Source organism: Setaria italica, chromosome V (genome assembly GCF_000263155.2).
Source record: "Setaria italica strain Yugu1 chromosome V, Setaria_italica_v2.0, whole genome shotgun sequence".
NCBI classification, from domain to species: domain Eukaryota; kingdom Viridiplantae; phylum Streptophyta; class Magnoliopsida; order Poales; family Poaceae; genus Setaria; species Setaria italica.
Window position 1 is genome coordinate 11,918,625 of NC_028454.1, and position 14,171 is coordinate 11,932,795.

Consider the following 14,171-nt stretch of genomic DNA (forward strand, 5'->3'; position numbering starts at 1 on the left):
AGCTGAGCACCCACGCGAGGGGAGCCTCCTTCCCGCTGGATCCGCCACTACCGATGAGTACGATTATTTCGCCGACGAGAGGAACAACTACGAGAAGAAGGAGGCCTTGCACGGCTGATGGGTGCGCTCACTCAGGGAGGCTACGCTGACGAAATCAAGGGCTGACACGTCCAATTTTTTTTTTAGGGTCAACGCCACCTGATTCATTATAAGGCCATTTGAAGGCCAAAGATATTACACTTATAGTTTCAGCAATAGAAACAAGCTAGGGAGATGGTTTGTCCATGAACTACTGAAAGTTTACATTGAGCAGAAGATAGAACACCAGGTCTCGGTGATCTCGCGATCCTCTAACCGGAACCGCTGGCTCCATAGTCATGCTTCATCTCAATAGGACGCCAGAACCTTGTGTTAGAGGGAGCAGTTCGTTGGAAGACAACATCGTTTTGGTTTTTCCAGAGCATCCAAAAAATCAGGATGAGAAAGCTTGAGAAATGGCGTGCTGGAACCGTTATCGGACGGTGAACAGTCCACCGGATTGCTCCCGAACCTTGCCATTTTTCCGATCCCTTACCCGTTTGCCTCTTTGATTTGGCACAGATCGAACTGAACAGCCACCGGCGACCTGCTTGTATAGCGGACGTACTTGGAATAATCTTCCATTGTTAATTACGTGGCAATCCAACTTTTCATTCTAGGGGGTATCTAATAGCTTCTATACCTAGTACTATTACTTTGGGCAGGACAATAATGGAAGAATACAACTGTTTATACATCTTATAAAATCTTCAAGAGCACACATCGTCTATTCTTATTCCATCCTGGGGTCTTTCTTCTCACATGCACCTCCCTGGACATATACGAACGGTTAGTCATTGCAGAAATGTAATTGCTACTTAATGTAAAAGTACTGAAGTATGTACGTTTTGATTTTGGGCTCCACATTTTCTTCTACTACTCCAGTATTCTGCAATCTCCTGTAATAAGTCACAACACATTTACAACTCAGCAGACATGGTTCCAAGAATAATGTCTTAAATAAATTAGCCCTCTTAGTAATTACTCAGTCTATCCCAAATTATAGGTCGTTGCTTTTTTATTCATAGTTTTTGCTATGCATCTGGATATACTCTATGTCTAGATTCATAGCAAAATCTATGAACTTAGAAAAGTTAAAATGACATATAATTTGAACCGGATGAGGTATTATCATAGAGCATATGAAGTTAATAACCGTATATGTTGGAACTTCATCCGTGGAAATATGAATCAATTGTTTGCCTTTATATAGAACGATAATCGTCGGTTCAAGGCATATAGTCAACACTGCCTCATACCTTGAATAATTAGACCATGTGACAGCTTGGAAATTTTTTAGTTATGCCTCAACTGGTACACGAAATGCGTCCCATGTTTTTCTAGTAATTTTTCCATTTCATCACTGGATACGTATGCAAACAGGACCAATCATAATATCCACATATTTAAACGTAAACATCATACTAGGAGGGCTTACTTAAATACAATCTCTTATTGCAAAGGAATGCTTGTAGCTGAATCAAATCAAGTAGTCGTTTTCAAGAATTCCTGTTGAAATTTTATTCTCGTTTAATTGAGCAGATTTAGTTACATATGAGAATCATTATATTGAGTAAAGTCATATTTCAAATGGGAAACTGGAAAAGACAAGATTGGATGTGAATATCACACACAAGCCAATGTTGGACATAAGAACATGCATGGTGTTGACATTGAAGTTGGAAGCTTATGTCATTACATGGTTTATGCGATGCGTGACACTGCCATATTGGCACTGCACCGATCACTAAGCAGGCACTCACCTGCAATTAGCAATGCCTGGTCAATGGACAGGTACTTATACTTGCATGGTCCTTGGGTGCTTGATTTTGCTGAATCTTGGGACATTGGGCTCGACAAACGCTATACATTGTGATTGCATCATCGTTTGCTACATCAAAGTGATTCAGATTTATTTAAGTGGGTGGGATAACATAGAAAGGCAGACATCAGGGATGAAAAGAAGAGCAGTATCTATTTATTTAAATGAACGATTTCTTTAAATCTGCAAACGGGAACCAGATAATTACTACAATGATAAACTAATATTACTGTCGAGAGATATTTCTCAGAAATGAAATCAAACGTAAATGGAATATAATTGTATAAGGCTAGTGTTATGATCCTCTCTGGATTAAGCGAACAGCACAAGAGTAATCTGGAAGGAATGGAAATACATGAGGGAGAACAGCAGAGGGGTGGAAGAACAGAGAGGGCATGGAGGAAATCTCATTCAGAGAGATTCAGTTAACCGAGGTGACGACCCTCACACAGGTTCAAGGCTCCGAGCGCTCAGCTACAGCCCACTGGGCTTACAAGTATACAATCCGAAATGGCCCACAGACACAGAACTTCAGTTTTGTGTGCTCGCCTGATCTTCTTCAGGTTTCTGCAAGGCCATGGCATCTAGCGATGTTAATAAAAAAATAGTGTCAAGTTTATTTTACACCTTTCAGCTACTGTCAAACTTTGATTTACAACCTTCAACTCTAATATCGGATATCATACACCCTTGGGACCAATCCACCCTGGTCTGGTCCAGCATGGCGCATACTGGCAGTCGGAGCACTCGGCTTCTTGTGCATTGCATCGACTAGTAGGTGGAGGGCATGGTGGATGGCCATTGCCTTACTGACATTGGGCAGCGTGGACCGAGAGTCCGAGAAGCTCTGCATTGGCGGCCTGTTGTGGGAGTCCCACCATCTCGATCGACACAGCAAGTCAGGCAGTCAGCAATGCAGCCCGTCACTGGACGTCAACTACGTCCGCTGCGACTATCATGCCACTGGTTGGTCCGTCGTGCGCTCATCCAGCGTTTTCCTAGGAACGGACTCATCCTCCATATTTGCTTTGTTGTTGGCTTGAGAGCGCTACGCGGAAACAATCAAATCAAATGAGTCGATTAGCTTCGGATGCAGGATCGGATGATTCCTGGCCGGAAGGTCTCGCAAACGTAACCAAACACGCTGTTAGGAGAAGGGGTACTGGATCCCTGTGCACGATTACGTGGAACCACCATGAGTTGCCACCTCGACGGTGCATGCATGCGCGTGGGGTACGACGGTGAACCGGCCGAGGAGCTGGGGGAAGGCCGCGGTTCTGCCGACCAGCAAGCAACGGAAGATAGCAACGCGCGAGTAGGGGACGCCGGAGGCCGGTGATCCAAGCCAGAGCGCCACGGCGCCGGCCGTTGGATCCTTGGGCCAAGTTGAGGTAGAACCTACGTTATATCATACACGCACGCACTCAGTTGCTCAACCACCCATGCATGCATGGAAAAAAGTCCAGCACTAATCACGGGATTATTATATCGGTAATGCTAAGCTCCCGACGTCCGACGCTAGCAAAATATCGGACGCAACGTGGCTCTTTACCGTCCACGTGAATCTTATCCCTTCACATATTTATCCCCATAACCTCATTCACCGAACAAGATAGTTCTCCACCAGCTCTCTCTTTCTCTCCACACACAGCAAGTTCTCGCCTGAGCTCGGGCATGACCCCTCCGCCCTCCGCGCGCAACCCTTCTCCGAGCGAGGTCGTCGGCACTGGCGCCCTTCTTCGCACGAATTTGACGGTGGTAGTCACTCCTTCACGCTCAAGGTTCTAGAGCTCATCCATGGTGGCAAGAGCTTTTCCATGGTGGTGGTGGTTGCCTCCTCCCTGTGAGGGAGCTGTTCCATGGAGACAAAGAACTCATCCAACATGATGGAGGCCTCTCGGCAGTGACTCCTAGCTTCTCTATGATGGCTATAGAGTATTGCACGCGAGGTCAATCAGATCTACGCATGGGGATTTTTTTTCATGTCTCAGTAGCTCGTCTATGATGTTGCAATAGATGATCTTTGTTGTTACATGGCTTATTTGAGATGTTTCATCGCTTGATTTTTTTAGTCGCGCGCAGGGTCTTTCTTTTTCTGTTGTAGTAGTTTACTCAAGATGTTGTAATAGATGATATTTGATGCTACATAGCTTATTTCAAGATGTTTCATTGCTTTAATTTTCTGTGTTGCACTTATGAGTTTTTTCATGTTGCAGTAGGTGATTCAAGATGTTGCAATATGTAATCTTTGATGTTGTATTGCTTATTCGAGATGTTTAATCGCTTCAGTTTATTATGTTGCATGATTTGTTTTCGGACGTAGAAGTAGTTGTCTCTTGATATTTCACTTGTCATTACAATTGAATTATTGTGCAGTGAAGTATTTTTAAAAGTTAAAATGTTGCATGAAACATTTGTGCATGTTACATTTGTTCGAAGCTTTGTACATAACTTCTTTTTGTTGCATGCAACATAAGACGTATGTTAGCGGAAATCCTTTAGTTGCTGCGAACTGTCCGTCGCTAGCGTTCGGAGGATTGAAGTCCGGACGCTAGCAGCTCCGTTATTATATAAAAGAAATAAGCATGGTTTTGATTTTGGGCTAGCTGGGTTCCTGGCCGTACCCGTATCACTCACACTCGGTCAGGCCTGTGGGCCTTCTTTTGTAGCACGAGCGAGAATTTAACAACAACAAACAACACTTGAGATCTGATGTCGTGGGCCAGAAGGCCCATAAACACTGCGATGCGATTCGGCGCTGTAAGGCTCAATAATGATTTCTTTTTCCTGTTTTTCCTTTTTTGGAAAACGGCGCTGATGGGTGATCTCTTGGTGCATGTACACTTGTACAGGATGATTCCTCTAAAAAAGAAATATACAGCATCTTATTACATTGTGGATGATCATAGCATGACCCAGCTAGCATCCTTTTTACACTTAACGTGAACTTTGAGACACTGGACGCATATTTGATGCGGGGTACATACATCTCGAAGCGTCCACGACTCCCCTCCTGATTTGGCCGGAAAACAACTCATCTCCTGTCACCGGTTGGCCGTTGTCAAAACCCAATTTAAATTGCCATGGTGTCCATGGATGTCCATCAGCTGTATGCAAAAAAAAGTTTGACTCGCATGGAGAGCCGACGGTCGCGTCCGCCGCCGCCCCCTCTCGTTTGCCAAAAATAAAATGAAAACAAAATGAAAGGAGGGGAAAAAAAAACTCTTTCGTCGGCGGAGGCAAACCAAAACTGGAGAGTGGCGATTCCGCTTTGCGCCCACAGTATGTCAGCGCCGGAACCAGAATACAGGAGATGAGGTCACGGGCTCACGGCCAGGGGAGGCAGGTTGATTTTCTGCTGCTAGCTAGCCTTGCTCCTCGCCCATCCCTCGTCGTCGTAATCGTCAGAGATCGACCGCCGATCGATGTGACCCGGATGACATAAACTTGGGCCTTGTTTAGTTGGCCAATTTGGGAGGTGCCAAATTACTGTTACAGCACTGTAGCACACTGTAGCGTTTCGTTTGTATTTGTGAATTATTGTCCAAATATTGACTAATTAGGCTCAAAAGATTCGTCTCGTAAAGTACAACAAAACTGTGCAATTACTTTTTAATTTCATCTACATTTAGTACTCCATGCATGTACCGCAAGTTTGATGTGATGGGGAATCTTCTTTTTGCATAGTGTCAAAGTTGGAAGTTGGGAGTAACTAAACATGGCCTTGCAGGGGATTATTGTTTACGCTCGTGGGAGTCAGCGGCGCCAAATGTCAACCCATAAACTTCCAGTTCCAGCCGGAGAGGATGACACAGTCGCCATCCCTACACAGGTGACAAATCGACGGCGAGGTTTATCTGAGGGGTTGACTTTGCAAAGATGGCCAGCCGGGTCTTTGCTTGTCGCATAATGCATGAGGCTCCGGCTGCGTCATCTGCCCATGTTAATTGCATCTACTGTCAAGTCATTTGCTGCTAGCTGCTTGCTTCCAGGGAAGTCAAGAGATCATTCTGGGAGATACTGTGGTTGCATGCGTCGGTCATGTGCTCGGTCTATTCCGAGTTTCTGACCAGTTCAGATCCCCTCAAAGGGGGTGCTGACACACTTCAACTTATACTAATCTCATGTTTTATGTGCAAAAATTGAACATTAAAGATTAATACCACATGAATGCGCAGACCCGCCCCTTTGTCTTCCACCGCATCCTATATATGTGGCATGCTGCGCCGTTAGGTTTGGTGTTTTGATTAGGTTTCGGGCAGCTTTCTGTTCCTCAACTTGTGCGTTGATTAGGTCGTTTTCGTCCTTGAACCATTCAGAGCATGGTATATACCATATGACATGCATGCCAACCAAAAGGAGAGTTTGGATCCCAGTGCGTCTGCTATTCGCTGAAACTTTTCATGACAATGCTGCAGACTTGCGGTGATCTTCTTGTTTGGTAATTGAGATGGTCGTCCTTTGCAGTGATTGTTGGGTTGGTGTGCAGCTGAAAAAATGTTGAGTGCGCAACTGTAAACAAGTGACGATGCATGTATCTCCCTTTAATTTGTAAATGCGAGTTAGCTCCAATGCAAGTCCAAAGTTAACAAACTGTACGCCAGGAGTAGGCTAACTGGTGACATTTTTTTAATGCATGCACAAATACTAATCTGCATAGCAATTTAATATTAAGTTTACTACTCCCTTCCTCCCAAAAAACAAATCATTCTAGGTTTGTCCTAAGTCAAACTTTTAAAGTTTTACCAGATTTAGACAAAAACTACAAATATTTATGGTACAAAATAAGTGCTATTAGATTCACCATGAGATATATTTTCATAATATACATATTTGATGTCATAAATGTTGATACATTTTTCCATACATTTGGTCAAAATTAAGAAAGTTTGACTTAAAAAAACCCAGAATGACTTATTTTATTAAGGAGGAAGTAGATGTCAATCGATTGACGCGCCCGTTTAATTGTCATCGAATCCTACATAAAAGTGTACTGTATTTCGGAGTATGAGGGGGGCCATGCCCCCCGCGCTAGCTTTGATCCGTCCCTGGTGCTACAGACACATGATGGAAAAGTTGTCACCGGCAGATTAACTTTGATTTCTTTAAAGACAAGTTGCGGAGAAATATGAGCATGGATGGATGATACAGGAATTGGTCAAGCAGCGACTATAATTCCCCATTCTAGCTTAGTTCACGGATTTTCATGTGGCAAGTTGACCCTCAGATGCGTCGTCTGTTGTTTGCCCACGCCTCGAGCTGGAGAAAACGTCAACCAGCTAGGAGCAAGTTGCCGCAGCTGCACCCCAATCAAAGGGAAGGTGGTGAATCATAGGATCAGATCCCCGGCCCCTCTCTGCAAAAACAAAATATACGAGCAACTTGCTCTACCAAACTCGCGAGGACCGTGTAGTGCTACGTACTAACAGCGTACCGCCACAACACAAGCTAGGAAAATGATGAAATGATTGCAGATCCTTTTCGGCGGCCGAGAAAAGGAGCTTGCAAGAATCCGAAGCTAAGGATCCTTTTCGAAGCTATAGTAGCCCTCGCTTCGTACGTACAGAACCCGAAAACTAAAGTTCTTCGATTCCCATCGTCGTGCCCACAGCAAGCACATATGCTGCACGTATCATCCGTCCGTCACAAACCCGTGCCGCGGCATGCAATGCGCTAGCAGCTTTGCAAGTGGCGAGATCCTAAGCGGAGTGGCACTTGAAAGCTCAACCCCCTGCCGCTCCACAAGAGCCAAGTGTTCGGCTCGCCGGGCCGGCAGCGGCAGCTCAGCCAGCGCGGCCGGCCCATCCCGGCATCCCCGCGACCAGCCGTCGCCGTCCCGAATTTGTTGAAGCTTCTTCCCCGCTAGGAGGGCAGGTGATTAACAGGATCTCGTAGCGTAATCGCCCGGCCTCGCCGTTCGGGAGCCGCCAACCTGGCGGGCACGGTACTTGGCCAATGGGGTTCGGCTCGTCCAGGCCCGGAGGGCGCCGGGGAATATTTGGTGCCACCGTGTGCCTGGACCGGGGGATCTCTCGGTTCCCGTGCCGCGCTCTCGTCCAGCTGGAAAGGAGGGGGGAGCTCGGAGCTTTGCCCGCCGCTCGTCCCGCCGCTTCGGAGTCGGAGCATTTCCTGTCTGTCTCGCTCCTCGGCTACCTGACAAGAAAAGTTCATGCGCGCGCTGCTGCACAGTGCACACACGACACCGAAACGATGCGATACGCCGGTGATTTCTTTTTCTTTGTACAAAACATTTTGTGCCGGTGAAGTTTATTTCAAGAAAAAAATGACGGTGAGTGTATATAGGACGATGCACAGATCTCATGTGTTTTGTGTCGTAAAAAAACTACATGCCGGTGAATATGTTTTTTAAAAAATAAAAAGTTGCACTCGTGAACCCATTTGATACTGTGCTACTCCTGAGATGATAAATAGTAGAATTTGGTCCTGGTGCTGCCCTCTTCAATTTTTGGAATTCCTGGTGATGCTCTCTCCAATTATATCTCGAAGATGCCCTTATCGTTAAAAAAAATGAAGAATCAAAAGTTTGCTTTTTTTGAGAGAGAGAAACCAGCAGGTTAACGTACATCCGGTCTAGTAAAAAAGTTTGCATTTGTTGCGGTTCAAATTGAAGTGAACAGTTGAATTTCTACATCTATTTTGAACGATAGAAATTCCATCCTACTTATTCTTCGTCTCTTCGAGAGAATAGAACGATTTGGGTTAATTAGGGCACCAACATCGCTCACCCACTTCCATTTTTTTTTAAAAAAAATCCCTAACCCACCTCCTCTCCCTACATGACTTAAGGAGAGGTGTCTGGTGGGGAAATGCAGCGACGGCATAGACAGTAGATCAATTTATCTCTCGCTATCACATTTCGCTGTTACGGAACCACCACTTCACGCCATCAACCATGCCATATTGAAATTGAGAAATTTTAGAGTGCTTGGAAAAAATAAGAGCCGTCCATCCCGTGAAATCAAACGGTGGAAATAAAGAAAGTACCATGAAGCAGCTAAAGAGAAGTACTAATTTGATGGGACCGAGTAAAAAAAGTGAGAAATTACTATGATGCCCTTTTAATTATGTGAAAAAAGAAGGATAAGATAGGAAAATACCTGCAAGTACCACTGGTCCTATAAAAGCATTGTAACAAAGCCATTCAAATTTCATTTTTCGCCATATTTGCGTGGTTATATTGCAAGTAGCCGGCCGGTACAAATATTATCACTGCCAGGTGTACTGCTTGCCAGGCACAAGCTCAAGGACTGGTTTTTCATCGCCACAAGTTACATCAAGGAGATGAGCTCAGCTAAATAAAATTTATTATCCTGGATATGTGTTCCCTCATTAGTTGGTTGACAAAGCTTACCGACTTAAGGAAGGTTGACATTTGCAACATAATTTCCGTTTCTTTAATCATTGCGTCCGCTAGCCAGGACTTGCATTTTTTTTCTTTTTTTGCTTCCTCACCTTTTTTAGTATTGCACTATATCTTTGTAAAAAAAACATGATTATTGTTACAGCTTAGATATACGGGAGTCAAGCGCCAACCTGCCACATCGAGTATCTGAGTAAAATCATGGAAGCAAATGTTTTTCTTTTCAGCGCTTACCACAAGTCCACAATTGAGGGGTTAAAAGAAGCAAACATACCGAAGGTAAATTAAAGATGAGAAGCTTTCCCTGAGCTAGGAAGAATTCTTATACGTACATCTATATCCCTCCATCATTTGAGAGATGATTATTGTTACAAAATTTATGTTACCATCAACAGAAAAAATGTAAAAAAAGAATGGTGATCGATCCCTTTAATTAATTTGCTTAATTACTGTGTCTGTGATCTGATTACTCAAGTAATTTACCCTCATTAAAAAACTACTTGTTGACTTTCTCTAATGCAGTTCTTGCTGCGTTGACATCGCTCTTTCCTTGTTCCACCTGTCCATGAATCGGCTCATCCTGGCGAGTGCAACATCCAGCGTGTCCAGGCTCATGTTGGCGAAGCACACCCTGAACCATCCGGGCTCCGAGCAATGGCACGACGACCCCGGCGAGATGTTGAGCTTCACCTCGCGCAGCATCCGGTCCCACAGCCTCAGCTCGCCGGCGACGGTCGCCTCGCCGAGCAGCCGCCGCATGTCCATCCACACGAACAGCCCGGCATTGCCGCGCAGGCACGGCACGCCGGCGCGGGCCAGCCCGGCGACGATGTAGTCGTGCCGCGCCCGGAGGCGCTCGCGGTTGGTGCGGATGTAGGCGGCGGCGAAGGCGTCGTCGGCAAGCATGGCGGCGAGCGCCTTCTGCGTCTGCGACGACACGAGCGTGAAGCTCGACATGCGCCGCGCCGCGGTGACCACGGCGTCGTTGTATGAGTACACCACGCCGACGCGGAACCCCGGGAGGCCCAGGTCCTTGGACAGGCTGTACACGATGTGCACGCGGCCCGCGACGCCGGCGCCGCGGGACTCGACGAGCTCCGCCACGCTGACGAGGTCGGGCGCCGCGAAGACGGAGCCCGAGTAGATCTCGTCGGAAATGAGGTGGATGTTCTTGCGGATCACGAAGTCGAGCACGCCCTCGAGCGCCGACCGCTTCACGGTGGTGCCGAGCGGGTTGGACGGGTTGGTGAGCAGGACGGCGCGGACGCGCATCCCGGCGGCCTCGGCCTCCTCGTACGCCGCCTGGAGCGCGGCGGCGGTGACCTGGAACCCGTTCGCGCTGTCGCAGTGCACCGGTACGATGTTCACCCCCGTCCTCCACCTCAGGTCTCTGTCGAAGCTGCAAATCAATTAAGCAGAGCCGCCATGTCAGAACAAGCTAGAACACTCTGCTCTCGTAAGTGTAGAGCACTGTGGGAGTAGTGTAACAGTAACACTGTGCGTGCATGCAAGCATGCTTGATGCTTACCCAGGGTAGTAAGGGGTAGGGATCAGCAGCGCGTCACCCGGGTTGGCCAGGATGAAGGTGAGCAGCTCGTTGGCCGCCGTCGCGCCGGCGGTGAGCACGATGCGGTCGGGGTCAAACCTCGCCTTGCCGCCCCTTATCTTCTCCATGAAGCTCGCCATCGCCTGCAAGCAACCAAATGACGCCGTCAGTACGTTGCACTTGTCCACAGACAGTACAAAGCAGAGCACTCTCGCGTCGCGCGTGATCACGCACCTTCCTGAAGGCCTTGAGGCCGTGGTAGTCCTGGAACAGCGCGTTGTCCCTGAAGCTGGCCATGCCGGAGCCGGCGGCGCCGCCGCCACAGCCCGCCGCCTCCGGGTGGTCCCGGAGGTAACCCTCCAGGAGGTCGAACGACACCTGGTTCTCGGCGAGGCCCATCTGTATGACGCCGCCCGGGTTGGACACGGCGTCGTAGGGGTTCTCGTCGTAGGCCTTCCACCCGGCGAAGTACGGCGAGTCCTCGCCGTGGAGGCCGGAGGTCGCCACCTTCGACAGGGGCGCCGCCGCCGCCCCGTGGCTGGCATCGAGCAACAGCTTGCCACCCATGGCCTTTGCAAGCGAGTGCAAGAAGACTCTTCGATCTGATGGCGCTTGCAAAGTGAATTTGCAGTGCAGAGTTGCAGTGGCAGTTCAAGGACGAAATGAGCAGACAAGGCAGGGGAGGACTGGGCAAGCTGTGATGATCCGGCCAAGTGTGAGGTGGGGGTATATATAGGGCAATAGCCAAGTGAACTATATATATGTATATATATATATACTCGTGTGAAGCCACCAAAAATGTCAAAGAGACGCAGGGGGAGGATTGAGAGCAGAGGCGACCAGACTGTCAGCTGCAAATCAAATGATAAATTCGTTTAAAAAATCAAATAATAAAATAAAGCAGGGAGCTTTAGCCTAAGCTCAACCTACTCAAGCTTGCTAATTCGTCTCAGTCAATGATTGAGCCGTGTCTCCCTAACCTTTTCCCTTTTTCCTGCCCAGTGCGTGTGAGCTCGATCGAGTTGCATGAGGGTACTGATCCTGCTACGGAATATGCACGGCAGAGTCCAGCTGTTTCCCGGCTTGTTAATCCCGCGGCAAGGAGAGTGGCTTCTTCAGCTGTCGCCTTTCGCCGGCTGATGGAAGGGGAGTTGGCAGATGCGGCCGGCCATGCTCATGCAGCTTCAGCAGAGACCAAGCGGGGTCGATCGTGCGGACAGATGGGCGCCTTATCTCGTAGCCATTTCTTTAATCCCCGTCGCGATTCGGAGCCTCATGGCACTGTGCATGCCGTCGTCGATGGCGTTGCTGGTGGTTTCGCGCCAGCGATATCTTGAGGGGAATATTTGCCGGTCTCAGAGGGCATGTCAGCCAATGCAAGGGATCGGAGAGAGCTGAACAGGCTAGCTCAGCTGAGCTGAGCTGCACAGCTCAACATGTCCGGGAATTTACTTACAGGATCACCTTTTCTTCTTCGCTATTACAGGTCATTGAATCAATCCATGCGTTTGAAAAGATCTCGACCTGCTATGAGCCTGTGACCATATTGAGTTTTACGATGGCGTGTCTAGCTAGCCTGAATCATGAAAACCTGGCTGTCTGATAATGTTTTCTTTTTTTGCGTGCGAGTAATGTTCAGGGAGTAATGTGGGTGTGAGGTACCTGGTGACAGCGGATCATGGACTCATCGGCAGCATTTGATTAAGACAATTAAGCAGCTAGTCGACGTGTTTGACCTCCAAAGGCCAGCGATTAAACAAGAGGGATTAGCCCCTCTAGCCATGGACGACTTGTCCAGCTCCAGCTGCTCCCGGAGGTTGCCCCCAAATCTGAACACCGATAAAAGAATGGCGCTTCCCTTTTCAGATGCCAGCCACCCTGCAGGATTAACAACGCCCCACTATGATAGCCTCTGCTCACCGATCGGCAAGACCGGCCATTTCATTATGCACCTCATGATTCACGAAGGGACTATGATACCGAGGTCGTCGGATACGCGGATCATTCATTGGAAGCTACAGCGTAATTCGCCATCTTTTATATGTATATAAACATACACTCCTACTTGTTTGATTGTTTCTGTGTGCCATTTGACACCTCAGAGTTGTCGCTTAAACTGGAATTAGCAGTACAGGAACACGTACGGCCTTTAAGGTTTGCAAAACTATGTGCATGATTGTTTCGGTTTTCGCAAGATTTCCGGTGTGCTATTAGGTGGATTTAAAACGATTGTTCGATGCCAACTTGGGATCCTGCAGCTCTGTTTGCAATAAATTTGATTTGCAACCAAGTGGAAGAGTGCTTACTGTTGAGATGCCCGATTTTGCTTATGCTGCTAAAATTGCTGCGAAAGCGCCAGAAACGCAGCAAACCATAGCCGCTGGAATTGACACGAGACGATGACGATGTGTGTGGTTTTGCCAATCAGCTTTGCGGAAAGGAATGAGAAACCACGGAGCCCGTTCAACGGTTTTGTGGGAAGCACACAATTCTAAATTCCACGTCGCTTGCCTGAAAAGCCTTTGGGAGCGAACGATAAGGCTTTAGCGCTAATCCCTACATCAGCAACAAACATCAGCATCACGGGCACGGCTGTGGAAGCGCCAAAAGGGCAAATTTTGACCAAGTGCTAGTTGCTACCGTATTGTATTCGCATCCAGGAATGGTTACACTTGTATTTGAAACCAACAAAATTGAAATGACGCTATATATCCACCGACAGCTAGAAAGAGCCAAATGTTGTGCCATACCATACTAGTTGGACTATTATGGTTTCCAAGAAAGAAATAGAGAGAAAATACAGGTGGGACTATCCAATGACTTGGTAGTTTTTGTTCCATTCATGTTCTGCTTAAAACTGCATCCATGCATTGGTCTTTCATTAAACCAGAAATAAACTAAAATGTCAATGTAATATTACCAAACCCAATGAGTGTGAAAAGGGGCTTCTGAGTCCTAAATTGTGCCAACATTAACCATGGTCTTGAATCTTTGTTTATCTTTTGTGTGTGTTTTTTATCGTGAGGGACGTGGATTTGCTAAGGATCAGGCATAAACTCTTCATGCAATATTGGTCTTTAATTAAACCAAACTAGAAATGTCAATCAATGCATAATTAGCAACCAAATGAGTATGAAATCAATGCAGCAGCTAGCTAAGTCTAAGCTAAGCATGGTCTCACAATCTTTGTTTATTTCAAGGAGATCGAGTGCCGCTTTTTGGCATATATTTTGGATGTTGTCGAGGACGTGGATTTGCCTGGGATCAGACATCAACTCCCCGGTTATTCCTGCGGAACACATCTCCTGCCTCAGAATTGGAATCAAATCAAACATGACATATCC

General features: G+C 47.1%; 1 protein-coding gene across 1 annotated transcript; it reads right to left on the reverse strand.

Annotated features, from left to right (window-relative positions):
- Positions 1 to 9,586: 9,586 nt before the first annotated feature.
- LOC101759620 (1-aminocyclopropane-1-carboxylate synthase 7) lies at positions 9,587 to 11,510 on the reverse strand. Its single transcript, XM_004968450.2, has 3 exons — positions 11,062 to 11,510; positions 10,810 to 10,970; positions 9,587 to 10,680 (listed from the first exon to the last, which is right to left on the reverse strand). The coding sequence occupies exons 1-3, from the start codon at positions 11,392 to 11,394 to the stop codon at positions 9,795 to 9,797; spliced, it is 1,380 nt and encodes a 459-aa protein (XP_004968507.1). The 5' UTR covers positions 11,395 to 11,510; the 3' UTR covers positions 9,587 to 9,794.
- Positions 11,511 to 14,171: the final 2,661 nt, after the last annotated feature.

Coding starts and splice junctions, on each gene's coding strand:
- LOC101759620 (XM_004968450.2), bottom strand. CDS start 11,394: ATGGGTGGCAAGCTGTTGCTCGATGCCAGCCACGGGGCGGCGGCGGCG. Junction 10,971..11,061: donor GCCTCAAGGCCTTCAGGAAG/GTGCGTGATCAC, acceptor GGTTGCTTGCAG/GCGATGGCGAGCTTCATGGA. Junction 10,681..10,809: donor CCTACCCCTTACTACCCTGG/GTAAGCATCAAG, acceptor ATTGATTTGCAG/CTTCGACAGAGACCTGAGGT.